The sequence below is a fragment of the Argentina anserina genome, chromosome 5 (genome assembly GCF_933775445.1).
Source record: "Argentina anserina chromosome 5, drPotAnse1.1, whole genome shotgun sequence".
NCBI lineage: Eukaryota > Viridiplantae > Streptophyta > Magnoliopsida > Rosales > Rosaceae > Argentina > Argentina anserina.
In genome coordinates this window covers 1668458-1694621 of record NC_065876.1, presented here as the reverse complement: position 1 = coordinate 1694621, position 26164 = coordinate 1668458, and the positions used below count along the sequence as shown (strand labels likewise).

Here is a 26164-nt window from a genome sequence, read left to right as displayed (position 1 = left end):
TAAATATCTCAAAGCAATATCGATCTTAAAGCAAGTGGATTTATTGCTTTGTGGTACGTAGATTTCCACTTTGATTGCCACTAATTTGAAGAGTGCTGAAAAGCTGCAACCACAAGTTTGTAATGGATATGTGAATCCTTTAATTATCCCAACGTATCCATCTTACATACCCTCACCCTTTATATAATTAGCCATTACGTACATTTGTTGGGTGCTATATAGACATTATGTGCAAATCGATTCGCCAACGAAGAAGTTGAAGTATAAGCAAGTAATTTATATTGTGAAAATTTGCACTACGATGTGATAATCATCATAGATTCTTATTACTACGATAGCCCAACGCCCCAAGATTGGACTTGTATGCTGTCAGTGTTGTGTTTGTTCGTTCCTCTATTCATACATTTAAAGCCTGTGGGAATTGGGTTGGACACAAATTACGCGTGCAAATCTTAAAAAAAAGTAAATTACACCTGAGGAAAAGTATTGAAGAAAAAATATCTCACATGAAAAATAATAAATAAAATATAACTTAATAGTTGGTGGATGATATCTAACTGTACTAAAATCTTACGTGATTAAAACTCAACATCTTAAAGATGGTTAAGTTGGGAAAATATGTGCACGTTTGTTTCCCGTACTAACTCTAGGGATGACAATGGGCATGATAGGGTCAATGGATCGAAATACCATATCTATACCTAATTTCAATTACGTTCACATACCCGCCCAAATCCCCGTTAGAAAGTAATGGGTATTTCTCATCCTCATACTCGTTGGGGATCTGTTTCTCATACTCGCCCCGATACCCGTTAATAATATTTTGTTATATTATATAAAAATTCATATGAAGTATATAAAAATGTAAAAATCTAAAATGAAAACTAAATATCATGATGAAATTTTTACATTAATCCAACTTAAACTAATACAGGTCTAGTTCAAAATAAAATAATAACTATATAAAAAGTTTTTATTTACATAAATATTAATTAATTAATATTGAAACATATATAATTTATGATTTATTCTTATTGGGTTGGGATGTGGATGTAGATCAAAATATCATCCCCGCTAGTTATCCGATTTCATATTTCGAATATAGGGGATCCCCATACTTGTTCCTCTTTTTACCCATTACACAACCCTATTAGGGTCGAATACCAGTGAATACCCTACCCAATGGGTAATATTGTCATCCCTAACTAACTCTCACTGGCTTAAACAATAACTGATAATAAGTTTGTGCGGTATTTGTTGCGGGATGGTGCTAACTTAAATGATACTATATACCTTGTAATGAAACATCAAAATCGATCGCCTCCTTAGCTAAGGTCGAGAAAAAGTTGAAGCTTAGCTAAAACCCCTCATTACTCTTTCCTCTTATACTTGGCAACACCAAATGTGGTATAGAGTTAGTGTATGTTAAACCCACTGACACAAGTCTAGGACAATATTAACTAGCTGGGTATACAATACGCACACGTACTAAATGTTCATTATCGGTACAATAGCGGACTACGTGTCATGTTTGTCGTTGTTTAACAAGTATCACACATTCACACACAATCACTTCAAGGTAGGAGTGGACACGGGACGGGATGAGGCTCATCTCACGTCCCATTCCACTTTTTTGAATCAGGACGGGACGAGGGTTTTTAAGAATGCATCTCACTCGGGATTAATCCCGGTTGAGACATGATCGGGACGGGACGGGACAAATCCCACATTCATATGAAGTTAAATAAAAACCTATATTTTTACTTTTTCATTAACAAAGTAACATTCAATAATGAAATTTTAACAAAAAAAATGCATATTATGTTCAAAATATTATAATTTACCATTATTATTTGAGTTGTTATAATTTTGGAGTTATTAAGAACATAGATTAGTTTCATTTTGATACAAATATATAAGAATTTTTAAGTTTTCATTAAAGGTGGGACGAGACGGGACGAAGCGAGATATAATTATTCGTCCCACGTCTCATCTCACTATTATGAAACGAGACGGGATCAGGACGAGACGAACATTTTTAAACCTCCGTCCCTATGAATTTCGGGACGAAATCGGGATTTCCGTTTTTTATGCCCACCCCTACTTCAAGACCATCTAAAGAGCCTCCAACATTAAAGGCCCCATCAATGGTTGCCTTCAGCCCACCTTTGACGGAGGAGCCCAACCCTCTGCATCCCAACATTAACTTACATTTAACTGCATGGTTCCAAAACCATCAAATAGAGAAGAAGCCTAACAATACAAACACTTGATTCACATAATAAAACTTCTCATTCCATAAGCGTCGATTGCGTTCTTTACCTACACGCCGGAACTTAACATGACGAAATAGATTTTATGTCAAATATAAGTAAGTTAATTTTCACAATTACAAATTTAAAACACAATTCTAAGAAATTTATTATAGCCAAGTTGGAAGTTGATCCAATAGTGCATTTGGTCAAACTGTCATAATCCGAGAGAAGAGGGTCTGTTTCAACTTTCAACCAGTAATAAGCACGACGACGTCGTCCCCACACTCCCACTCACGATTCTCAAATTCAATTTGGGCGTAAAATAAAAAATCCCCACTCTGCCAAACCCTAGAGTCAAGATCGAAACCTCACTCGACATCACAGAACCACAGTAATTCGCTGAAAGCAATCTCCAAAAGGTAAAAATTTCCAGTTCACATTTACCTCATCGTTGTCGATAGAATTCGAACAAAACCCTAACATTTCCAATTTGGGGGTTTCCTCATTGACTTCTGATTCGCTCCTTTTCTCTAAAATTTCTGACACAAGATCGCAAATTTAACCGGAAATGCCCAACACCAAGAGAACCCAGGTCGATTGCGACGGTGACGACGATAATGACGTCATGAAATTCCAGAAACTTGGCAATGTGGATTCATCGCCGCCGGCCGCCGCCGCGGAACAGCCCCTGCCGGAGTTCCTGGCTTTCTCTCCGCGGCGGCCGAGAGTGGTCCTCAGCGAAGACCAGTACAGGTACTGCTCCGAGGCTCTTAAGTTCATCAAAGACAAGCTACAGAACCCGGAGCGGATCAGCCAGGAGTTTGATGAGCTGTATGAGAGAGCTGTGGTTGAGAAGAGCTGCAATGTGGGTCTCAGCGGTGCCAATTGGAGGAAGAATCGCTACGACGAGATCTTGCCGTTCGACGAAAACAGGGTTGTTCTGAAGGGAGCTTCCAGTAGTGGAGGTGGTGACTACATCAATGCCAGCTTTGTCGCGACGAGCTCGTCTCGCTTCATTGCAACACAAGGTCCACTGCCGAATACGTACGAGGATTTCTGGGAGATGGTGATCCAGTACAGGTGTCCTGTTGTCATTATGCTTACTAGGTTGGATTCGGGTAAATGTGGAGATTATTTTCGGGCAGAGGGTGAAAGGGAATTTGGAAATGTGTGCATTGTCACTAAGTGGATGAGGAGAAGTGAGTCGTCGGGTGGAGGCAAGTCATCGTTAGTGTTGCGGCTTGTGGAGGTGAGGCGTAAGGCGGGGGCAGAGGAATTGCCTGTGTCTGTGTTGCATATTCACTATCCTGAATGGCCTGACCATGGAGTTCCCGCTGACACGCATGATGTTCGTGAGATTGTGAAAGGATTGATATATCAAGTGGAGCCGCCGGAGCTTGGCCCGATTGTGGTGCATTGTAGTGCAGGCATTGGGAGAACTGGGACATACTGCACAATTCATGATACAGTGAAGAGGATTCTTTCAGGGGACATGTCTGCTTTGGATGTTGGTGGTACAATCACCACATTCAGGTCCCAGCGAGATGGAATGGTCGAGACACTGAAGCAATATCGGTTCTGTTATTCTGCGATTGCTGATGAATTGGAGGACCTTATCTTAAACCATGGAGCTGAGAACAATTGAGTGAAATAGTTTAAAGAATAATGGAATGCGTTTAGCACAATAGGGGCGGCTTCGTCAATTAATAGATATTACATTGCTCATTGTGAATTTGTGATCATTTCTTTCCTGGTCAATATTGTTCTTAGAGGCTTCTAGTCATTGCTACTTTCTTATTGATTGCGTAATTTTGTATGAACCAGTTTTGGTTGATGTTGGTTTGTTATAGTTGTAAAATGCAGCACAGAAATGAAAGATTTGTTTTCCCCATGTTTTCTAGCATTGCTTGGAGCCTTGGACTAGTCTTAGGTCAGTAACTAGATAATCACATAGGTTGGTGCTGTTCTCTGCTTTGTACATGTTATGGCAGATGTGGGGTTAAGTTGATACAAAGAGGGAGTGTCGACTATATTAAGCATCATAGAGACGCATCGGATGGAACAAATTGGATCTACAAGAAGTCTCAAAATGATATCTGTAATGATGTCGATATAGGTGGGTGTTTTATCTCTGCATTGTTGATGCTGCAGTGCCTCTTTATCTTCTTCATCAATCTCAGATCAAATTTGCAAAAATTGTTTGATGTCTTGATGCGTGTACATGCCTCTTAAGTTAGGTCTTATATAGAGAAGCTCAAAATTCTTTTAACTTCAACTGTAATTTAGATTTGGTGAAGTTGGTACTTCTTCAGTTTGACTTGGAAAGTAATTGCATTGAATAAGCCAGGCATACAAGAATTTTAGGGATCGGAGTTCCCTAAAATACACTAACATGATCATACAACGGTAGACTAACTTTAAAACTTGTCTAGCTAGCTACCACCACCAAAACTTGATGTATCAATACATCAGAGTTTTCTGGTTTTCCCGTATGTCAAGTACAACTACACAACCAAATTCATGCAACAGTTGACATTTTAAATCTGATGGATATTAATGCTAAATTGTACATGTATGGAACGAAGTACAATAGGCTTCATTGAAAAGAAGAACCTTGAACAGTAGGAACTATGAAACATACATATTTCTGTTTCCACACCATATAACTAGCTAGAGGAAAAACTGTGTAATCATCTCCTAGCAAGAAACTGCGTCATCAAGTAAGCAGTACATCTGATTAATTAAGTGGCAGGCACAGGACTCAAGCTTAATTAAAATTCAAGTATTCGTTCATTGTTAGTCCTGATCTGGGGATGGAGCAAGGGCTGGTGCTGAGGAAGGAGCATTGCCCTCATTGACACGCGTGAAACCGAATTTCTTGATAAGCTCATTAGCAATCATCTGGTTAGCGCTATCCGACGGGTGGTACTCATCCCAGAACACATATTTGCTTCTGTCTTTACACAGTACTGATGCCGGCACACATGTCAGAGCCGGTCTGAATGTTTTCCCGAAAGAGCAACATGGGGAGTCTGCATTACTGAAGCCTACAAAGGTTGAAGTTGAATCCCAGAAAGAAAGTTAAAAATAAAAATTTGAATCATCAGAATAAGAATATAGTGATGACAGGCACATTAAAATACCATATTTGCTTGGATTGCTTATGACATTATTAACAACATCATAAGCATCACCAAACCTAAAGCTGGAGTTGGCAAGTTTGGCGTTCAGATCGTCCATTAATTTGCTTCCAGCTTTGTTGAAGCTGAGAGCTAGTTTGTTTGTTCTGTCTACACAATCCCCAGATGTACTTAGGACCCTCTGTAATGGAATACAACCCATTGGTCCTAACCCAAACACCATTAGCTGCCTTGCTCCTAACGTATGCAATAGCTATACTCAAAAGAAACACATACACAAGTTAGTAACATTAACCAGCAGAAGGAAATTAGGTCTAGCTTGATGAGTAGGATCAACCTGAAGTTGTGCCTTTAGTGTTTCCATCAAGTAGTCGATGAAGCTTTGATCATTGTAATTCCACGAATCACTGTAGACTGGCATCAAGTAGTTGTTAATAAAGTCATTGCTGCCTAAAGCAACCACGTATTGAGCTTCTTGGAACAACTTATATGCTGCTTCTTTCCCAATTTTGCTCCTTATCAATGCTTGTGTCCCTTCAAAAAGCTCGAGTTGCTTGGAGAGTGAAAACCTTTGAATCTGCAAGAGCCATACATTTGACCAAGAGCTTAGCACTTCAGCAGGGGATATGCATATATCAATTACTAGGTTTAAATGTTCAATTTGGATAGCAATTAACTTACAAATAAACCACCAGTTTCATTCAAGATTCCACCACCTCCAGAGGCATAGTTCACGCCACTTTCGAGTATCATGTCTTCAGTTAAAGATGGATCTAGAAATGCAGGTGGCCTTGGGAGACCCATATTATCACCTTATGCATATAAACAAACAAGTATTATTCATCCACAGCAGAATCAAAAATGACCAACTATTACCAAATTCCACAGTGCTTGAGGCTCAAACTCCCTCGAGCACTACTTATGCAGGGATCAGACAAAGGTGTTACCTATAATATCAGCAACTGTACGACCATTAGAGAACCTTCCATTAGGCAATCCATTACCAAAATCGATACCATACCAGGGCAAGCTTGCCTGGGCGAGGCTCTTGCTCAAGTACTTATTGTTTCCAACATCAGAAAGAGAGTCGCCGAATATAAACTGCACCACTTTGCAGCTGTAACCATCGATTAGAATGGCAAAGATGGTCACAACCAACACTGCTACTCCCACCTTGATCTTCATGGTTTGATAGTAATCGCAACTATATATGTTCTTTCGGCCTTGATTTCCCGAGTTAAGGGAAGATTTTTTTTTGGATTGGAAGTGGATACATGTGTAGGGATATATATGAGCAAGGAATGTTTTCTCGATCTTGAGGAAACAGAGAGGGCAGTTTAGCATGTTGGATAAACCAACTCAACTACTTCAGTTTTGGTTACAAGTCACGTACAAAATTACAACGGAACGAGTCTGAAAATGCCATATGTTAATCATATTACTAAATGTGAAATGTAAAGGGATTGTTGTGGGTTCACCTACCCATCTAGATTTCTCGAACTGGAACCTCAAGCAATTGAAAATCTCAAGATCTTTTAACATGTTGGGCAAACCATATATGCGACTATGAAGATTGAGTGCATTTAGGAAGTTGAGTCATCTGCTTTCTAGCAAGTAATGAAGTTCAACGCTAACAACATTTCTTTCTTTGTCCATCGTTCATTTTCCTTGAACAATTGAACCAAAAACATTCTCTTCTTTGTTCTAAACAACAAAATTGGAAATATCTTCCCAACTCATAAATACAAGCAATAATTTCCCCTTGTACATCCTACTCACGAATACACCCACCTAACTGAAGAAGTTGGGTTGATGCTCAAAATATTGCTTGATTTTACTAAACACTAGCATCCTGAATTCCATAATGTGCGTGCTAGTTATTCTCATAGTCCCACTTTGCGTCTCTTCAATTTGTTCTTCCCACAATCTCACCTCTTTTAATCTGTTGTTTTTCTTCTACATATTATTTTTGTTTAAAGTTTGTTCATGGGAGTCGGATGATAGATGCACAAATTTGTAAGTTCATTTTTTTTGAAACTCTTGGCTCTTTGTTTTGTTGAGAATATACATCTCACATTGGGAATTAAGACATAATATATGGGTTTATAAGGATTTGAGTCATTTCATCCATGACCAATTGGTTTTGAATGTGAACTAGATCACTTTAACATAATATTAGAGTGAGGTTACTCACATTCACATCCACGTCCACGTGTATGACTTAAAAAATTATTCATCGTGCGCTGCGAGAGCATGTTGAGAATACACATCTCACATTAAGAATTATGACATACCTCATGAGCTCATAAGAGTTTTGGTACTCCATTCATTACCAATTAGTTTAGGATGTGAATCCTAAATCATTTTATCAGGTTTATGATAGTAAACATCAAGTATATTAATACATCATTCTTTTTTAAATCTCATAGAGAACACTAGGTACGATCTTGGCTTCATATTTCTTCACAACTGCTTGGGAAGATAATTGTGACATTTTACAATTTTGCCTCAAATCGAAAGTGCTTGAAAAACTTATGTTGGGTGAAATAACTATGACAACCCAATACCATTTGGTTAAATGACATAGTCTCTCTTGAGTTCGATACACAGTAGACTCGTTATTATTTCAGTTGTTAACTGGACAAAAAAGAAATAACAGTGCTAAATTTTACCGTTTTACATGACAGCCGAGTACCATTTGGTTAAATGACAGTCTCCCGTGAGTTCGATAACAATAAACTCGTTATTATTTCATGTCAACTAGACAAAAAAAACAGTGCTAAGTTTTACCGTTTTACAAACTTCTCAACAAGAGTGAAAAAAACAAATAGATATTTGGCTACGTGGCCGCTAATCACTGGCTGCATGTATGATACTGACGACCCCACCAGAAACCGAACACATACATCGGAAAAGTACACAACGTGGCATCAAGACAGCCACTACAAACTCCCAAAACATAAACCACCACCCAAAAAACAAAAACCAAACCCGTAAATCTATCCAAATATCCCTATAAAATCTCGACCCTCCATTCCCGCAAATCCAACGGCCACTTCCCAATTTCATATCCCAAACCATATCTTCATAAAACATAAAACTTCAACACTCCCTTAGCTCACTCTCCACCACCCAAAATGGCCTCCATCGCTCTCAAATCCTTCGTCGGCCTCCGCCAGTCCGCCGCCGAGAAGCCCACCTTCACCTCCACCGCAAATCCCATCTCCTCATTCCCATCTTCACCCCGCACTTTCCGCGTCCTCGCCGCCAAAACCAGCCCCAAAGTCGCCGGCCGCAACCTCCGCGTCGCCGTCATCGGCGGAGGCCCAGCCGGCGGAGCCGCCGCCGAGACCTTGGCGAAGGGCGGCGTCGAGACTTTCCTCATCGAGCGGAAGATGGACAACTGCAAGCCCTGCGGCGGAGCCATCCCGCTTTGCATGGTGGGGGAGTTTGACCTGCCGCTGGACATCATTGACCGCCGCGTGACCAAGATGAAGATGATCTCGCCGTCGAATGTGGCGGTGGATATCGGGCAGACGCTGAAGCCGCACGAGTATATTGGGATGGTGCGGCGCGAAGTGCTGGATAATTACTTGAGGAACAGAGCGAGTGAGAATGGGGCCAATGTGATTAATGGATTGTTCTTGAAGATGGATAGTCCGAGTAAGGGGGATGGGACGTCGCCGTATGTGTTGCATTACACCGAGTATGACGGCAAGGCCGGCGGAGTTGGTGTCAAGAAGACTTTGGAGGTTGATGCTGTGATTGGAGCTGATGGGGCTAATTCTAGGGTGGCCAAGTCTATTGATGCCGGTGATTATGAGTACGCCATTGCATTTCAGGTAATTTGAACTTTCATATTGTCTGAACTTGAGAATATGTTTATATTGCACTAGTTTGTAGTGAAGTAGCCAACTTTAGTGTCAAGTATAGAGTTTAGTGCTTGGTAGAGAAGCTTGTATTTGGAAGTTTAGTGCTTTTGTGCTTCTAATAATAGTGCTTATATGCTTGGTTGGTGCAGCATTGGATTCATTGTTGTTAAATTGTTGGGTTTTGTGTGTGTTTCAGGAGAGGATCAAGATCCCTGATGACAAAATGGTGTACTACGAGAACTTGGCAGAGATGTATGTAGGTGATGATGTCTCGCCGGATTTTTATGGGTGGGTGTTCCCCAAGTGTGATCATGTAGCAGTGGGAACAGGCACTGTAACTCACAAGGGAGACATCAAGAAGTTCCAGCTAGCAACAAGAAACCGAGCCAAGGACAAGATTTTAGGCGGAAAGATTCTAAGAGTGGAGGCACATCCGATCCCTGAACACCCCCGCCCACGAAGGCTAGCGGGGAGAGTAGCACTAGTCGGTGATGCAGCCGGGTATGTCACAAAGTGCTCAGGTGAAGGTATCTACTTTGCAGCAAAGAGTGGAAGGATGTGCGCCGAAGCCATAGTTGAGGGGTCAGAAAATGGGAAGAGGATGATAAACGAAGGAGACTTGAGGAACTATTTGGAGAAGTGGGACAAGACTTACTGGCCGACTTACAAGGTGCTCGATATCTTGCAGAAGGTGTTTTACAGGTCGAACCCGGCGAGAGAAGCGTTTGTGGAGATGTGTGCAGATGAGTATGTGCAGAAGATGACCTTCGATAGTTATTTGTACAAAAGGGTGGTGCCAGGGAACCCATGGGAGGACTTGAAGCTGGCTGTGAATACCATTGGGAGCTTGGTCAGGGCTAATGCACTTAAGCAAGAGATGGAAAAAATTAGTGCTTAGAAAGGAAGCATTGTTATTTGTTTAAATTTTTTTCCGGTCTTATGTAATAAGTACAATCTCATTGCCTCATTGGAACCAAAATTGAGTGTAATCTTATATTGTATTACATAGACTCGGAAAAATTTGTAGTTATAATGTACGTGTTAATCAAGAATTGTTTTGTGAGTTAGGGGGTGAAAAAAGTATGAAACTATGGACGATAATGACATGGTTTGAGTTGGGTTTGTTGCTTGAGAAATGTGATCGAAGTTTGTACCCTTACCTGAGACAAAATATTCCTAGTTGAAATTTCTCAAAGGAAGATTAATTTTTCATGTTATTGCTTGTTTCAACACTTCATCAGTTCATATCGACTCTTAACAACTCATATAGCCTAGATCAAATGCAGCATTGTTAGGGATTTCTCTATAACCGAACATATTATTTGACGCCTCCACCATACAAACATGGCACCATCATAACATCATCAATTTTGTTGTCATCATCAAGCAATTTCCATTACGAGACACTTACATATCAACATTTCTTAGATCGGAAAGTGGATCTATAGCCTTTTATTTTATTTTCTACACCTACAAAATTGATCAAAGAAAGAAATTCTGTTGGCTAGACAAACCATGGCCATCCATAGCAACATCAAAGAAGCAAAAGAACAAATGGAGAAGATTCTGGGAAAAGATTCTGATGCATATTTGGCAAATTGGCATAAAGAAATGAGTCGTGGTAGGTGTGTGCAGGCACAAATAAGGGGGTGGATTCATCCGAGGCCCATCGACGGAGTTTCTTACGTCTTTCATTTAACCAAAAACCCAAACAAAAACACTACAAAAGTCAAAAACCCAAACGCACGCTCTCACTCTCCCCCTTATATTTGCTTCCTCGTTTCGCCCTTCAACTTCATCACTCGTCTCTCTATCTGGTTGTTGTGGCCGTTCAACAACTCCAAAGGTTAGTCCCCTCCTTCCTCTGCTTCTCCGATTCCATGTCATTTCATTTCCCTTTTTGAGATCTGTAGGCTCTTACTTTAGATCTGGTGGGCTCCAAAGCTCTCATCTTTTTCTTCATTTCTTGCTTCTGATACTCAAAACTGATTCAAATTTGTGATGAATAACTGTGATTTCTTGTGATATTTGATATGGGGTATTGTGTTTAAGCTCAATTATGATGTAAAAATCTGTGCTTTTTTTGGTTTATGGTATTGGATTTGGGTTGTTCTCTGTGTTGTTATTGAATGCAAGTTTCGATTTTTTGTTTTGTTTTTTTTGGGTGTAATACAGGGTGTGAGAGATGGCAGCAACAGCAGCAGCTACCTTCTCCATCGGAACTACCTTTTCCGTTGGCCGGAAAGGAGTGTCAACCCCACAATCAAAGCCTTGTGCTTTGAGGTTCACCACCCAAAACCCTCTTAAGAGTTTCAGTGGCCTTAAGGCGGCAGGTGGATCGTTTGCTTGCGAGTCTGAGTCATCATTCTTTGGCAAGGAAACCACTGCTGCTATTCGAGCTTCGTATGCTCTCAAGGCCCACAAGGAAGCCGCGGTGGTTCAGCAGCCGCAGGCGTCTTATAAAGTAGCTGTTCTTGGAGCTGCTGGTGGAATTGGTCAACCCTTGGCCCTTCTCATTAAGATGTCCCCTTTGGTGTCTTCCCTGCATTTGTATGATATTGCGAATGTCAAGGGTGTCGCGGCTGATCTCAGTCACTGCAACACTCCCTCGCAGGTTCTGGATTTTACCGGGGCAGATGAGTTGGGTAAATGTTTGACAGGTGTGGATGTGGTTGTCATTCCTGCCGGAGTTCCCAGGAAGCCTGGCATGACCCGTGATGATCTCTTTAATATCAATGCCGGCATTGTGAAGTCCTTGATTGAGGCTGTTGCTGATAACTGTCCTGATGCTTTCATTCACATCATCAGTAACCCGGTCAACTCTACCGTGCCTATTGCTGCTGAGGTTCTGAAGCGGAAGGGTGTATATAACCCAAAGAAGCTCTTTGGTGTTTCTACTTTGGATGTGGTGAGGGCAAACACATTTGTTGCTCAGAAGAAAAATCTGAAGTTGATTGATGTTGATGTCCCAGTTGTTGGAGGACATGCTGGAATAACTATATTGCCCTTGCTGTCAAAGACAAAACCCTCAGTCAGCCTATCTGATGAAGAAGTTGCAGAGCTGACTGTCAGGATTCAGAATGCTGGAACTGAAGTTGTGGAGGCAAAGGCAGGTGCTGGATCTGCAACATTGTCAATGGCATATGCCGCAGCTAGATTTGTTGAGTCATCTCTCCGTGCTCTTGATGGAGACAGCGATGTCTATGAGTGCTCTTATGTGGATTCAAGTCTGACTGAGCTTCCATTCTTTGCTTCAAGGATTAAGATTGGAAAGGAAGGAGTTGAAGCTTTGATACCATCTGACCTGCAGGGTCTGACGGATTATGAGCTAAAGGCTCTGGAGGCACTTAAGCCAGAACTGAAAGCCAGCATTGACAAGGGCATTGCTTTTGCCAACAAGCAACCAGTGGCTGCTTAATTGCTAGCATCTGAAGCTCCACCTCATTCGAATTAATGCTTTACAGAGGGATCTGAAGAAATCTGGTTATGTTTCTTTGGGTTTATCTTTGCAGCAGTACTTTCAATTTTGTAGACTGAAGTTTATATTGTTCCAGTTGTCTATGTTGCAGCAGGGGGAAGAAATATAGAGTTGCTTCTGTTGTTGTAGAGGAAGGTAGACAGTTTTGAAATAACTTGGCTGCTCAGTTGTTAGTGTTTAGGGATATAATGTATTTCTCCTCCCTCTGCATGTTTGCAAGAGTTGAGCTAGTCTGTGATGCAACAAATAAATTCTTAAACAGCTGATTTACATCTTTCGTGGCAGTATACAATTTTACTTTATGAGTAATTGGGCACCTATGATGATTACAAAATTTGAAATTATAAGCAATTAAGCATTGAAGGAAAACCGAAGTGTGTAAATTTGGGAATTTCAGCAACATAATCTGTCAAGAACTTCAAAATTGTCTATATAATCTGTCAGTCCGAATCATTGTCACTTATCCATAGCTTTTCAATACCATGCATACTACTCTACAGTTTTACTTCTCTGAAATTCTACACTGTTGCTCACGTATGTCGTAGTTCTTGAATGTTCCTACCAATAGCCATTGCATGAGCAGCGTCCCTCCCGAAAATGATGGAACCGGCTGCGGTCTCTAACAATTATCGTCCGGTTATAAACCCCCGAGAGAAGCATCGCAAAATTGTGACAATCAACACAGGTCCGAAGATTCTTGGCCACTCTGACCGTCGTGCCAGGTGGAGTTGCCAGCACTCCGAAAGCAATAGCTAGTTTCTCGCTGTGATAAGAGAGTGCACATCCCTTCTCTTCTGTCCCCAAGTTGTGCATTTCAGACGATACATCAGCAACATAACCAGCAATCTTTAGCTGACTATTGATCTCATCCAGCATTCTGTAGATTTCGTCCTTCCTTGGATGCAAAACATCATCCACCAAAAACTCATGGACTGTTCCATTCAGTATAATTGTGCTGCAGCCTGGTGTAGTTTGAATTGATTTTTCCTTCATAAACTTCCTCAATTTAGCTAACTTCTCCCAGTTTTCAGCTGTAGAGTAAATATTCATCAACAGAACATAGTCCCCTGCCTCTTGAGCCTTGAGTTCGATCAAATGATCCACCACACGTTCCCCAAGGGTTTCATATTTATGAATCCTGCAAGCCCCAAGTAATGTCCTCCATATTTTCGGATCTGGTTTGACATCCATCGCCATTATAAGCTGATATGCTTGATCAAGTCTGCCAGCACGACCAAGCAGATCAACTATACACCCATAGTGATGAACATTAGGCACAACTCCAAACTCTCTGCTCATGCGATCAAAAATATCCATTGCTTCATCAACCAACCCACAATGACTGCAAGCAGAAAGAACACCAGTAAAAGTCTGTTCATCAGGTAAAACACCCAATCTCTGCATCTCACAGAACGCATCAACAGCATCCCTGCCGTACCCATTCACAGCAAGCCCCGAAATCATTGCACTCCACGAAACCACATTTCTACCCGGCATTCCCTTAAACACCTCATAAGCCTTATCCAAACACCCACACCGCGAATACATAGTCAAAAGAGCATTGCACAGATTAGTCGCGTCACCGTAACCACGCCCCTCGATATACCTATGAACTCTCTCGCCAAGCTCCAACGCGTTCATGTTTGCGCAAGCTTGGAGCGTAAGCAAACAAGTGACATCATCAGGCTCACATCCGTAACTCTCGCTCTGCATCACGTCAAACAAACCCAAAGCATCTCTGCTGCGGCTGTTATGCAGAAAGCAAGAAATCAACACATTCCAAGCCACAGTATCTCTCAGAGGAATTTCGTCGAACACCTTACATGCATCATTATAGCGCCCACACATAGAGTACAGGTCCATCAATGTTGTCAGTAAACGACTGTCGGATTGATGCCCGTCTCTCACAACCCTACCATGAATCTGAACTCCTCCTAGCAAGTATTTAGTTCTAACACAACATTGGATTACGAAAAAGGACGACAGCGAGTTGCAGGGAAGCCCTCGCCGTCGGAAATCTCGGTAGAGACGGAAGCCCTCATCGGGTGAGTCAGACATTGAGTAACCTCTCACGAGAGTGTTGTAGTGAATGGGATTGGGTTTGAGGATTTGTGCTAGGAAATGGCGGGAATATGTCAAGTTTTTGAATTGTGGGGAGAGGGAAATGAGGGAGAGGAAGTGGAAGCAGAGTGTGGAGTCGAGAATGAGAGAGGTTCGGAGAATGTGGGCGTGGATTTGGAGGATATGGGATTTGTGGGAGCATGATTTGATGAGGGAGAGGAGGGAGTCTTGTTGGGTTTGAGTGTGGGAGATGGTGATGGGTTCGGTCTGGTTTTGTGGGTGATGGGGTTTTGGGTTTTGGTTAAAGGTGAAGAGTGAGGCGAGGTTGGAGGTGAAACGAGTAGAAGAGATGTTGTGGTGTTTGAGATGGGCACAGTTTGAGCGCAGAGGGTTTGAGATTGCAGTCATTTTTAAACTCTGCGCTTACAGATCGAGATGTCTAATTTATACTCTGCAACTTTCTTTCTTTCTTGGTAGAAACTGGAAAGAACATGAACTTCAAATGTCGATAATGTTTTATGTTCGGATTATTTCTAGCGGAAGATAAAAGGAAGTGAACGATTTTAAAATTTATGATTCATTTTCATGAAATTTTAATTTGCGTCGACTAAACCCAATGTTCTTATATTCACCATGCCCGTTTTTTTTTATGGATAAAAATCTTAAATTTAAGAGGGGGACGAAAATGTTGTGCAGATGTTCTTAGTTTCATAAAATTCTCCTTCATAATGGGAGTATGAATAGATGGATTCTGTAAACGATTATTTGAATGGATGGATTAATCTACATCGATCCAACTATGTTAAAGAAGAACCAAAACCTAAATCAACCGTCTACTACTTGACTGACTATTTTCATGTGACAAGATGCTCTAAAGAGTCGTTAGTAGTCTAGAGCTTACTTACTGTTCATATCCGGTTATGAACAACTAATGTCACCATGTGTGCAGATTCTAAAGATCAACCTAAAAACCCAGAAAAACTAAACTGATGATCTGGCTGGTACGGTTCCGGTTTATGTCATCATAGTAGAAGAAGATGAAAAGGAATCAGACAAAAGCGACTTAATCTCTTCGTCTTCCTCGTCTCCTCGATTTCCAAGAATAGTCATGAACTTCCCTCCACGATTATCAATGGTGTTGGAATATGAAGAATGGAGTGGATAATCAATCAGATTCATCCCCATTAATTTTCTCTTCTTGTAGTTGGCCTTAAAACAAGCCTGTCTCAACCGCTTCGTATTGTCCTCCAGTTGCATATCCGGAGCTTCCTCCATCTGCTTCTTCTCCCTCTCCAACAACTCGATCGCATGCCGGCGCCGAAGCTTCTCTTCGTTATCTTCTTCCTTTCCCAACTCCTTCATAACAAGTGCAAAAGAAAATGAGACATTTTCCAATGGTGACTACTGAGAACTTTATATTTTGCAATGGTAAAGAAACTTTTAGCTAGGTACCTGCTGGATGTTCCGGATTAGGGTTTGGAGGCTGGTGAGTTTCCGATGGGGCCAACGACGAATACCCAACTCGCGACATCTTTTCTTCAATAAGGTCAGGCCAATGTTGAGTTCTTTTGCTGCCCGAGTTATTGGCATGTAGAAGTATTGGGAGATTGTTTCCCTCGACAACGATCTTGATGACGAATGGCTTCGAGTAGTACTACCACTTTTCACTTCGTCAACTCTCATGCACCGCCCCTTATGCTTCCTCTCTTCACCCACATGTTCTCTATCAACACCATTCTGGTCTTCATTGCTAGGAAGCGGCAGAATAGGTTGCTGCTTTTCTTGTTGATGTTGTTCGTGTTCTTCTTGATGATGAACATGCTTAGGTTGTTCAAACCCAGAAGCGAACACCTCAATATGGACTCCATTCTCAGTCTCATTTGTATTCTCTCCAAACGAAATAACACCTCCAACATATTCAGAATCTAAATTACAAACAAAATTATATAAGGTGTGAGCCACTACTGAAAACTTAGGGCACATGTAATTGCATAACTGATCATCACCTTGAAATAGGCTTCGGATGGGTTGAATGTCAAGATTGGAGTAAGAAGGGTCGTGATGGAGATTCAGACATGTCTCCATGACAGGAAGAGCATCAACAAAGCTATAGTCTTGCATCATCTGGGGGACTTCATTTTCCCACAAGGGAGCATACCCACTGCTCCACCAGATAAGAATCATAAGATTAATGGTCTAAGTACCAATCAAATCATTAGGAATGTAGTTGAATAAAACACTAATCACTATACCTGAAATCAGCAGGAGAAAACTGGTTTGCAAATGAGAATGGGTTTTCCACCCAATTGGGGTTGCTCATGAGGGAATGAGTCTGATGGTGACTCTTCATTGTCATTGTTCTCAAACCAAGAAAGATGAAGAGATTAATGGCCGCCGGTGAAAATAAATGTGAATGTGCAGAACTCTGATCGACTTAAGGAAGAAGAAGAAGAAGAAGAGGCAAATAGTGAGTGTATATATAGGCTTGATCCTATAGGCTTACATATATGCATGAATGAGCACAACTAATAGTGTTGTAATTAATCATTGTGTTACTGCTGTGGTTTGTGCGCGTTTCAATGCTCAGTGAGAGTTACAAGATAATTAGTATTAACTACTCGCTAAACACGTCCTCTAATTGAATTTATTAGATTTAGAGAGGCTTAATCATCTTCATCATTAGCCTACATGAACGTACGCCGCCACACCTCCTCCTTCTTCTCCTCAATCTTATAATTTCATTAATATTCCTTCTTTTATTTCTATTATCTTTCTCGATTTTGGTTAGATATTCATGCCATCTCTAGATATTCATTTAACTTATTTGGGTGGATTAGAGTTTGGTGAGTCTGTTTGAGGTGCCTGAATGCTTGGCAAGTGTGATTTTCCTTCCAAATACTTGGACTTATATTCTAAGCGCAAGCTAGTTACTACTAACTATCAATTTCTAGCTTAGCTAGTAGCTACTAATTACTATTTGCTATAGGAGCATGTTTCATCATTTGCAGACAGAAGAAAATAAAGTGATAGGATCTTCTACCTTCTTCATCTTCCGAAACTTAGATATGATCGATTAGCATTGTGAGCGTGGCAAAACTATACGAGCATGAAAGATGACAGTCGGAAAAAAAAAACTTTATTGGGGATATATCAGTATATGCATGTAACGGGTACCAATAAATCATTAATCATCTATAATTGAAGGAATAAGAACTGACTAATCGAATAAATTAGAATTGATGAAATTCTTATTAGTGAGTGTGGGTTGTGAGGAAGGAGTTACTGCTTATAATTTCTCTTGACACAACTATCCTTCAATGATTCATCATTTTCTATTGTCAGTTAGAAATATTGTGATTATATTGGGGATTCATTAATATCTTAAGCAGTAGTTATAGCCAAGTAAGCCAACCATTCATATGAGTAGTGGTGGCTGATCCATTAATCGGCTTTTGTTTTAATATATGGATTATGGGAGATGACATGAAGGAAGTTACAGTTATGATTGATTACACAATCTACAATCCTCTTTTACAATTAGGGTTAAAGTAGTGCAATAGAGATCAGCAAATAATTCTGGAAAATCTGTTGTCCTCTATCAAACACTACCCAAGAGCCCATACTTGATGACGGATAACCGAAAGTAAAGTATACCACCATATTACCAGGCTTGCTGCTCAGTTGCTTAGAGCCTTCAATATTGCAAGATTTTTTATCAATCACTACTTTTTTATGCAAGTGGATCATTTTGAGCTTGAACTAACAGATCAAAGCAAAAAATGATCACCAAGCAACACAGAAAAATTCATTAATAATTAAAATTTGAATAATACAACAGTTTTAACTTCTGATATAGTAAAAGGGAAACTCAAACTCATATTTTGAACCAACCTACACTTGGCTAAACTCAAGTTTTTCTTCGAGCGCTAAGCTCAAACACCAGGTAGGGGGACACACGAGACTATGATCATGACCTGCCCCTGCCCCTTCCACGGCCACGCCAGCTTCCTCTCCCACCACCCTTACCACCGCCCAAGGCTTTGTTGGCATCAGCGTGTGCTTTCATGTTCTCAGGCAAGGGAAGTATGTGATCCACACACTTTCTGAAACTAAAATCATCACTGGCTCCATCTTCCCTTATGAGGAAGTAGCACCTACTTCTATACAATGGATGGAACCGGACTTGGAAAGCCTGAATCCCTCCGCCAATCTTTTTATCAGGTTCAGAGTGACCCTTCTTGAGCAACTCGAGCAAAACCAGATATTCATACTGCACCACAATACAACAAGGATTTAATCAAACAATTAAAGGTTATAATAGTGTAAGGAGAATCGACTAGACATAATAAATCATGATATCCAATTACAAAATTCATCAAACTCAGAATTGATAGACCACTTCCAACAAGCGGTTTTTAAGAATCTACATAAATCTGAGCTAGAGGGTGTCATCGTGATGTTGCTCCTATTTTTGATACCTTACTGCAAGCTATAATGTACCCAAAATCAATGTTTGTGAAATATCAAAAGTTAAAAACTCAAGATATCAACTCAAACACACAAGAATGTGTTCAGGTCAATGTTTCACCTTTATAACTTGGCAACAAGCACGAGCTACAATGCCCCACCGTAACAAGTGAATTATGAGAAATATTAGAACCTTCTCAATCATGGACCAAAACAGAGGACACACACAAGCAAAAACCAAATTTCCCCAAAACCAGCTCAACCAAATCACCACACTATTGATTCTTATAGTATAAAAAAGTTCAAATTTTCTCTCTAAAATGCATCCAAACATCCAAAACTACGCCGTAAAACAATGTCAATGGTTTCTAGAGTCAAGCATGTCAATACCAACTTCCCCATCTATACAATACAAAACTATCCACAATGTATATCAACACAATGCAGCCAAATCCCAACTCGTATGTATATCGATCATTACTCAAATAAGCCCCAAATTCATAACACCTTACATCAGCAACACTCAAATTTAACACAAACAAACACTAGACTCATACACATTCACAAAAATAAAGATTCAATTTTTAATCAAAAGTTCCAAACTTTAAGCCCAAAAACAAAAACAGAGCTAAAAAAAACCAAACCGTTACCTTATTAATATTAAGATCGGTTGGCCAGTAATGGAGGAGCTTATAGAAATAGTCGAACATCTCAACAGCCGAACCGAAACTCTTCGGACCCAAGGTGACCCGACCCGCCCCGCTCTCACCTTCCCCTAACTTCTCCAACCGTTGCTCTTCAGCTGATTTCTCCTCCACCTTCGCCTTCTTCGCCTCGCCGCCGACCTCTTCTTCTTCCCTGGCACGCTTGGAGTTGGCATCGCCGTTCTGGGCCTCGTCTGAGTTTTGGGCTGGGACGGTTTCGAGGTCCATGTCCTCGGCGGCGGGGTTGGTATCGGCGATTTCAGCGACGGTGGTCTCTGCCATGATTGATTTGATTGATCGAGAGTGTGAGTGTGAAGCTAAAACCCTAAGTCTTATGGCCTCGTTATATATAGACTGCACTAAACGGGCTTTTTCTTTTCTTTAGGGCCGAATAAATTTCCAATGTTTTTGCCTCTTTTTATTTTATTTGTTTAATTTGTTCTCCTACAAGCATTTGGTAATTTCCACTATGAACTTCAACTTCAAAACCTATTGGAAACATATGGAATGTATTTTGTTTGATCATAAGAGCAAATACAACTATAATAAATCAAACTAAACTATTAACTGTTTTATAAATAATTAATTTAGTGAGACCAAATATAATGACATATAAGCGTATATTTTTCTTGCACGAGGAAAAAAGAAGTATGTGACCTCCTATCCAATATGACTCTACATTCTTCTTACTTAGCAAAACAAAGTATCCAATGTATAGTGATATCTGATGCTCTTTGTGAATTATGATGCATTGGTATTCCGCTAAGCTAATACATTTTGATCAATTTTTTTTAAAAGAGTTTGGAACCCAATCTAGATAGGAGGCTCAGTTCCACGTCCGGTTTTATTTATTGAATTTTTTTATAAAACCAAGAATTTATTTTTATTTTTAATGATGATATATCTATATAATGTTGAACCTTTCTTTTCTGTCTTCCTAGTTGAGGAAGATTACTCCATTAGAATAAGGAATCAATAATCAACTTTAACTTAACAAAAACGTCTAGATTTATTCCTTTTCTTTCCCAAAGCTTTTAGAAATTTTCCCCCAGAATCTGTCCACCATCACTAACGTCCGTTTTCTGTTAAACCACGCGCTAAACGCCCGCCAAACCCACAAACCTACACACCTCAACGGCCGGGATCCCTCTACGTGTCGCAATCCGCCACAGCAGCCACAGACAAACCCAATTCCAGCTTCGGACCAAGCGGCTCCCGAGCCTAGCTCTGTCTATTCCGAAGCTGGTGCGGTGTCTCTTCCAAATTTATTTACATTTCTTTCGAGGGTAATAAGAAGACGACCTTTCAGAATTCAGAAAACCAAGAAAAAAAATATCTGAGAATTCCAAAGCTCAAATCCTAGGTCTTTTTTCCAGGTACCGATTCCGTACTTATAAAATTCTCATCTTTCAGATTCTTGAAATGTAATTTTGTTAGAGATGTCTAATCTGTTGATTGCGATTTGTGAATTTTTGAGAGGTCTGAATCACCGATTGGTAATTTTTTGTTGTAATTTATGATTTCGCGCGGTGAAGTTTGCGGACTTACGGCTGTAGGTGTTGAATTTAGCTGATTTTTTGAGATTTTTGCTGAGCTTTTATGGTTGAATCTGTTGATTTGATGAAGAAATAGTGATGTTATATCGATTTTAATTGCTTTCAAATGAGGACCTGTTCCGATGTATCGCGTTTTGATGTGTGATGAATCTGATTGATTTGGGATAATTATGAGTCAAATGTGTTGTATTTTGCGGCAGGACTGTTTAATTTTCATTTATTTTTTTGTGTTTTTGATGAATTTGAGCCGGAAGGTTTTGAATTTTGATAGTTGTGTGAGTCTCTGTCTTGTTGATGCAGGAGGTTTTGTTTGAGAATGAGTGATCACCTGGTGCTGTGTGTCGACCACTTCACGAAACCCGAGAGTTTGCAATCAGCGCAAGGGACTGAGGCGCCAGGATCTTCTTTGGAGGCCGCATCGTCCTCGCAATCGGCTCAGGTACCCAGCTGTGCAATTGATATTAAGGGAGCAGGGGAGAATGGTGTATCTGAAGAAGAGGAGCCGCTGATTCAGACTGTTGAGTGTCGCATTTGCCAGGAAGAGGATGGTGTTAATAATTTGGAGGTCCCCTGTGCTTGCAGCGGCAGCTTAAAGGCATATTCTGATTCATTGATGCTCATATAGTTTTTTTTTCTTTTAAGGGTGGGGGCATAATAGTTCTTTTGGTTCCTATGACTTTAAGTTTGGATTTCATTCAGTAACTGTGTACTTTCTAGAGTTGAGTTCTTGAAGTAGGTTGTTCTTGGGCATTTCACTTTGATTGTTTTTCACATATTCTTTTCTCGGCCTCTAACTGTTATATGTGTGATTGCAGTATGCTCATAGAAAATGTGTACAGAGGTGGTGCAATGAGAAGAGTGATATCATCTGTGAAATTTGTCATCAGGTAATTCACTAGAATTCCTTGCATATACCGCCGTCATGATCACAATCGTTTATAAAATCTGTTTGATTAGAATTTTAATAATTGTGGATATTCCTCATATTCACATAAGTAAAGCAGCTTCAATTTATTTAGTAGCTGTCATTGTCATGATTCCACGTCTTCAATTGCAAAGAATCAGTACTTGGATGTATCATGATAAAATTAGTATTGTCTTCCTAATCAATTATGAAATTATCTATAATTTGTTAGAGCATTGGATCCTTTTTTGGACATCTGGTGATTTTCAAAAGGTTGATTGGAATCTTAGTCATATATTTCACCGTTAGTGTTCACTCTTAAGAAAAAGTATTTTCATGCAGCTTTACCAACCTGGTTATACTGCCCCATCACCTCCCCCTCAGTCTGATGACACTACCATTGACATCAGGCAAGTAAACAAATATAAATTGGCTTATTGGCTAATATTGCTACCTTTTGGTTTTCGGAATCATAATTTGGAATGATTGGAGAATATATATATATTTATGATAGCTTTCTATGTATCACAATCTTCAGTCTGTTTTGACCTTTTATCTGTTGCTTTGTGAATTTGCCTGACAGTGAGGGCTGGACAATCTCTGGTACCCCCTTGGATTTACGCGATCCTCGACTATTGGCAATGGCAGCAGCAGAACGTCACTTTCTTGAATCTGAATATGATGAGTATGCTGATACAAGTGCTAATGGAGCAGCTTTTTGCCGCTCTGCTGCTCTTATTGTAAGTCATGATAACCCTTGTCAATAATGAGGAGGATTGATTTATATTGATGATTTAAGTTTTTCTTTTCTTTCTCTTGTGTATCTATTAAAGGATAAGCAAAATGTAACTCATGCTTTTATCTGGTGGTGCTTAAGTGTGCATTTTATTCAACAGTTTTTATTAACCTCTATTTCAATCAGTCTCATTTCTTTATGGTCATTTGGTTTGGTGTAATTGGTTGGCTTTATTTTGGTAACACTCAGTTGAACTAAAAAGTGATGTCATCTTTTTCTGGTCGAAATGTTTATGTTGTCTCGATGACCTTTGTCTCTTATTTTTTGGCAGTTAATGGCTCTTCTACTCCTGAGGCATGCTTTGACTCTTCCCAATGGTGATGGTGATGATGATGATGCTTCTACATTTTTCTCTGTAAGTGCGATAAAAAAAAATTGTATGAGTCGCATAACATTTAACAATTTTGCACCATCTAACTCAATGATTAATTACCAGCTTTTCTTGCTCCGAGCTGCTGGTTTCCTTCTGCCCTGCTACATTATGGCCTGGGCCATCAGCATATTACAACGTCGAAGGCAAAGACAGGTTAGTTATAGGCTTTTCTGTTTCAGAGCTACAAATAATACTTACTTTGTCTCGTTTCTCTTTTTTGTTGACCACAAAACATCACATATATGAGTACGGTCGCATCAGGAAGCCTGAATGTGACTTCTTCATGCTTCTATTGAACTGAAAGAATGTAAGAAAACGTGTTAAGAACAACTTTCTTTTGTCTTCTACAAAAAGTTTTCTGCTCTTGGTAGATGATTGGATGCTGTATGGTATTTTCTTCTTGAAGACCATATGCTGTCAATGTGCCTATTTATTCATAGCTTTTAGAATGACGTGTTGGTTGCATGTTGATTTCAGTTAACATTATGCAGTTTCCCTTTAAATTAAATGTTGAATGACATGTTAATCTGTTTGTATATTACTGTTTATCCAGGAAGCAGCAGCACTTGCAGCAACTGAGGTTGCATTTATGCTGCAGGCAGGGCAACGTCGTGGATTGCAGTTCACAATAGCTTCAGGACCTGCTGTTACTCCCCATCAGGAGCCAATCAATAATATCAATGCTCCTTGATATTGGTGTTCTTTATCTGCGGAGATAATGGGAACTGAGATATGAGCAGATTGTTTTCTAAGCTTATTAGCAGTAAAGATGAAAATCTTGAACGAGTGTCATGTATCCGTAATCAAATTATTTGATACAGCTCACTTTCTTTTGCTAAATGTTTAATTACAAATCCTATGTATATAATTCGATTCGCAAGTAAACTACATTTGATTTAAAAAGTGCTTCTTTCACATATTATAAAATGATCTTGGATGCATGTGTTAGTTCTGTTCTTTTCACTGTTATCTCATTTTGTGGTTACTGCTCATGATGATGCAGTATGGTAAATGCTTACCAAGCATCTAGTTAACTTTCGATATGTATCAGTCTTCTGTTTCTTCTTATATTCCTTGCTTTTTTTTTAAAATTTTATTGTTTCTTGGACTGATTTCTACTGTTACCTATCTGCATTTTGTTGATTGTTGAGTGAGGAACTCATTACATGACACAATTTTTCTGTAGGATCAGATGAACTCGTGGCAATTTTCCATTTGCAAGGTTACATGAACTAGTTTCTGAATTTGATGCTTTGGCATCCAGTCTTGTAGGTTCCTTCATTTCCTTGCATCGTTGCGTCTTCAATCCAGATGAAGAAATAACCTTATACTGTGATGTAGTTGTTAAAGTTTAATGTGATGGTGAACAATGGGGTTGGAAAGCAATAGTTCATTCAGTTCTTTTACTTTAATACAGCTCTCAAAGCAGAGATCAAGGATCTTAGAGGGTTGGAGTATATGAGAGCTCAAGTCTAGCTTGGACCATGACCAGTCCACGTCCTCTATAGGTTCTGGTAAGTTTTCCAAAATGAAAAGAACACAAATCTAAAGAAAATGAGGGCAAGAGAAAGATGGTCTTCATGGATAAGCGAGATCACAAATAAAGAACAAAAGAAGAAGAGAGGCCAGATATGCGAGCCAAAATGGTTTCCTTTGAAACTTTGAATGACGGTAACTTAGGGAGGGAGAGCTGGGCAATCCAAAGAGAGAGCAAAGCAAAGCATAAAGGAATTCCATTAAGCACAAGAAACCAAGACTGAATTTTTGGTACATGGAGAGAAGAGCTTGGAATGCTAAAGCTTGCTTCTTAGCTTAAAGCAAAGTGTGTGTGGAACATAAAGGCATTGCTTGGGTTGTTATTTGGGTTTGTTTGCTTGTTTTTTTATTTATTTTTTGGTTAAGAATGGTGTTACTATTCCCCACCATTACTCCAAGATATCTACTTTTGATGGCTTTTCAATTGCACTAGCTATCTTCTTAAGGTAGTACTTCCCTTAAACTCTTATATTCTTCTGAAAGTGATGATCAATGAATCAGTGATGTTGTAGTGTGTCATTATACCACTTCCTTTGAATTCTCTCCATGCATTGGTGGTTTGATATGTTTAGCAACTAGAAACTGTTCTTTTTAATGATTACATATCATCTCATCTAACTGGCTTGGGTTGAGCCACATATGCAAAGCATTTAGCATATGCTTTCAAGAAGCAAATCTTGGTTTAGGCGGTCGGACCAATTTATTGTTATGGCGGCTTTTAGGATATGGAACATTGTACACATCAGCATGGATAAGGTGACATGGCAAGTTGGAAGCACTACATAGAGAGAGTAAATTTACCAATCACTTTTTTTACCACCCTCATGTCTACCCACCTAGATAAAAGTCACGTGTCTTTTTTACATACTATAGTTATATCATAGTTAACTCTTAAATTTCTCAAATTAATTATTGATTTATTTTTACCATGTTTATTAATTTATATATATAACCATGGTTATACCATAGTTAATCTAGAACATATGGCTTTCATCTAGGTGGGTGGGTATGAGATTGGTCAA

General features: G+C 39.8%; 8 protein-coding genes across 9 annotated transcripts; 4 read left to right on the top strand and 4 right to left on the bottom strand.

Annotated features, from left to right (window-relative positions):
- Window positions 1-2477: 2477 nt before the first annotated feature.
- LOC126794555 (protein-tyrosine-phosphatase PTP1-like) lies at window positions 2478-4120 on the top strand. Its single transcript, XM_050521303.1, has 2 exons — window positions 2478-2674; window positions 2805-4120. Exon 2 carries the CDS (start codon window positions 2824-2826, stop codon window positions 3898-3900), a length of 1077 nt encoding a protein of 358 aa, XP_050377260.1. The 5' UTR covers window positions 2478-2674; window positions 2805-2823; the 3' UTR covers window positions 3901-4120.
- Window positions 4121-4835: 715 nt separating this feature from the next.
- Window positions 4836-6636, bottom strand: LOC126794788 (GDSL esterase/lipase At1g74460). The gene is made up of 5 exons (XM_050521567.1): window positions 6343-6636; window positions 6077-6207; window positions 5733-5972; window positions 5399-5648; window positions 4836-5302 (listed from the first exon to the last, which is right to left on the bottom strand). The coding sequence occupies exons 1-5, from the start codon at window positions 6578-6580 to the stop codon at window positions 5052-5054; spliced, it is 1110 nt and encodes a 369-aa protein (XP_050377524.1). The 5' UTR covers window positions 6581-6636; the 3' UTR covers window positions 4836-5051.
- A 1884-nt stretch (window positions 6637-8520) lies between these two features.
- On the top strand, window positions 8521-10258 carry LOC126794490 (geranylgeranyl diphosphate reductase, chloroplastic). Its single transcript, XM_050521223.1, has 2 exons — window positions 8521-9237; window positions 9464-10258. Exons 1-2 carry the CDS (start codon window positions 8533-8535, stop codon window positions 10163-10165), a joined length of 1407 nt encoding a protein of 468 aa, XP_050377180.1. The 5' UTR covers window positions 8521-8532; the 3' UTR covers window positions 10166-10258.
- A 707-nt stretch (window positions 10259-10965) lies between these two features.
- On the top strand, window positions 10966-13027 carry LOC126794204 (malate dehydrogenase, chloroplastic). Of its 2 annotated transcripts, none has more exons than XM_050520862.1 (2): window positions 10966-11113; window positions 11443-13027. In XM_050520862.1, exon 2 carries the CDS (start codon window positions 11453-11455, stop codon window positions 12683-12685), a length of 1233 nt encoding a protein of 410 aa, XP_050376819.1. In that variant the 5' UTR covers window positions 10966-11113; window positions 11443-11452; the 3' UTR covers window positions 12686-13027. The 2 variants fall into 2 exon arrangements, with proteins under 2 accessions (XP_050376819.1, XP_050376820.1); XM_050520863.1 differs by having other exon boundaries at window positions 11033-11198.
- Window positions 13028-13117: 90 nt separating this feature from the next.
- Window positions 13118-15214, bottom strand: LOC126794203 (pentatricopeptide repeat-containing protein At3g47530). The gene has a single exon (XM_050520861.1). It carries the CDS (start codon window positions 15212-15214, stop codon window positions 13304-13306), a length of 1911 nt encoding a protein of 636 aa, XP_050376818.1. The 3' UTR covers window positions 13118-13303.
- Window positions 15215-15820: 606 nt separating this feature from the next.
- On the bottom strand, window positions 15821-17162 carry LOC126793898 (protein RKD2-like). The gene is made up of 4 exons (XM_050520529.1): window positions 17059-17162; window positions 16813-16967; window positions 16259-16731; window positions 15821-16159 (listed from the first exon to the last, which is right to left on the bottom strand). The coding sequence occupies exons 1-4, from the start codon at window positions 17160-17162 to the stop codon at window positions 15821-15823; spliced, it is 1071 nt and encodes a 356-aa protein (XP_050376486.1).
- A 1424-nt stretch (window positions 17163-18586) lies between these two features.
- Window positions 18587-20303, bottom strand: LOC126794945 (protein EMBRYO DEFECTIVE 514). The gene is made up of 2 exons (XM_050521741.1): window positions 19924-20303; window positions 18587-19076 (listed from the first exon to the last, which is right to left on the bottom strand). The coding sequence occupies exons 1-2, from the start codon at window positions 20257-20259 to the stop codon at window positions 18774-18776; spliced, it is 639 nt and encodes a 212-aa protein (XP_050377698.1). The 5' UTR covers window positions 20260-20303; the 3' UTR covers window positions 18587-18773.
- Window positions 20304-21221: 918 nt separating this feature from the next.
- Window positions 21222-24556, top strand: LOC126794142 (uncharacterized). The gene is made up of 8 exons (XM_050520804.1): window positions 21222-21353; window positions 21834-22128; window positions 22349-22420; window positions 22780-22847; window positions 23021-23177; window positions 23505-23588; window positions 23670-23759; window positions 24160-24556. The coding sequence occupies exons 2-8, from the start codon at window positions 21850-21852 to the stop codon at window positions 24295-24297; spliced, it is 888 nt and encodes a 295-aa protein (XP_050376761.1). The 5' UTR covers window positions 21222-21353; window positions 21834-21849; the 3' UTR covers window positions 24298-24556.
- The last annotated feature ends 1608 nt before the right edge of the window (window positions 24557-26164 follow it).

Bases quoted from the DNA above. Each gene is read 5' to 3' on its own strand.
- LOC126794555 (XM_050521303.1), top strand. From the start codon at position 2,824: ATGCCCAACACCAAGAGAACCCAGGTCGATTGCGACGGTGACGACGAT.
- LOC126794788 (XM_050521567.1), bottom strand. From the start codon at position 6,580: ATGAAGATCAAGGTGGGAGTAGCAGTGTTGGTTGTGACCATCTTTGCC. The intron at 5,973-6,076 runs GTAAGTTAATTG...TGGCTCTTGCAG, and splicing joins ATGAAACTGGTGGTTTATTT to ATTCAAAGGTTTTCACTCTC. The intron at 5,303-5,398 runs GTATTTTAATGT...CAACCTTTGTAG, and splicing joins AAGCAATCCAAGCAAATATG to GCTTCAGTAATGCAGACTCC.
- LOC126794490 (XM_050521223.1), top strand. From the start codon at position 8,533: ATGGCCTCCATCGCTCTCAAATCCTTCGTCGGCCTCCGCCAGTCCGCC. The intron at 9,238-9,463 runs GTAATTTGAACT...TGTGTGTTTCAG, and splicing joins AGTACGCCATTGCATTTCAG to GAGAGGATCAAGATCCCTGA.
- LOC126794204 (XM_050520862.1), top strand. From the start codon at position 11,453: ATGGCAGCAACAGCAGCAGCTACCTTCTCCATCGGAACTACCTTTTCC.
- LOC126794203 (XM_050520861.1), bottom strand. From the start codon at position 15,214: ATGACTGCAATCTCAAACCCTCTGCGCTCAAACTGTGCCCATCTCAAA.
- LOC126793898 (XM_050520529.1), bottom strand. From the start codon at position 17,162: ATGACAATGAAGAGTCACCATCAGACTCATTCCCTCATGAGCAACCCC. The intron at 16,732-16,812 runs GTGATGATCAGT...TTTGTAATTTAG, and splicing joins CATCCGAAGCCTATTTCAAG to ATTCTGAATATGTTGGAGGT. The intron at 16,160-16,258 runs GTACCTAGCTAA...GTTATGAAGGAG, and splicing joins TAATCCGGAACATCCAGCAG to TTGGGAAAGGAAGAAGATAA.
- LOC126794945 (XM_050521741.1), bottom strand. From the start codon at position 20,259: ATGGCAGAGACCACCGTCGCTGAAATCGCCGATACCAACCCCGCCGCC. The intron at 19,077-19,923 runs GTAACGGTTTGG...ATTGTGGTGCAG, and splicing joins CCGATCTTAATATTAATAAG to TATGAATATCTGGTTTTGCT.
- LOC126794142 (XM_050520804.1), top strand. From the start codon at position 21,850: ATGAGTGATCACCTGGTGCTGTGTGTCGACCACTTCACGAAACCCGAG. The intron at 22,129-22,348 runs GCATATTCTGAT...GTGTGATTGCAG, and splicing joins CTTGCAGCGGCAGCTTAAAG to TATGCTCATAGAAAATGTGT. The intron at 23,178-23,504 runs GTAAGTCATGAT...ATTTTTTGGCAG, and splicing joins GCCGCTCTGCTGCTCTTATT to TTAATGGCTCTTCTACTCCT.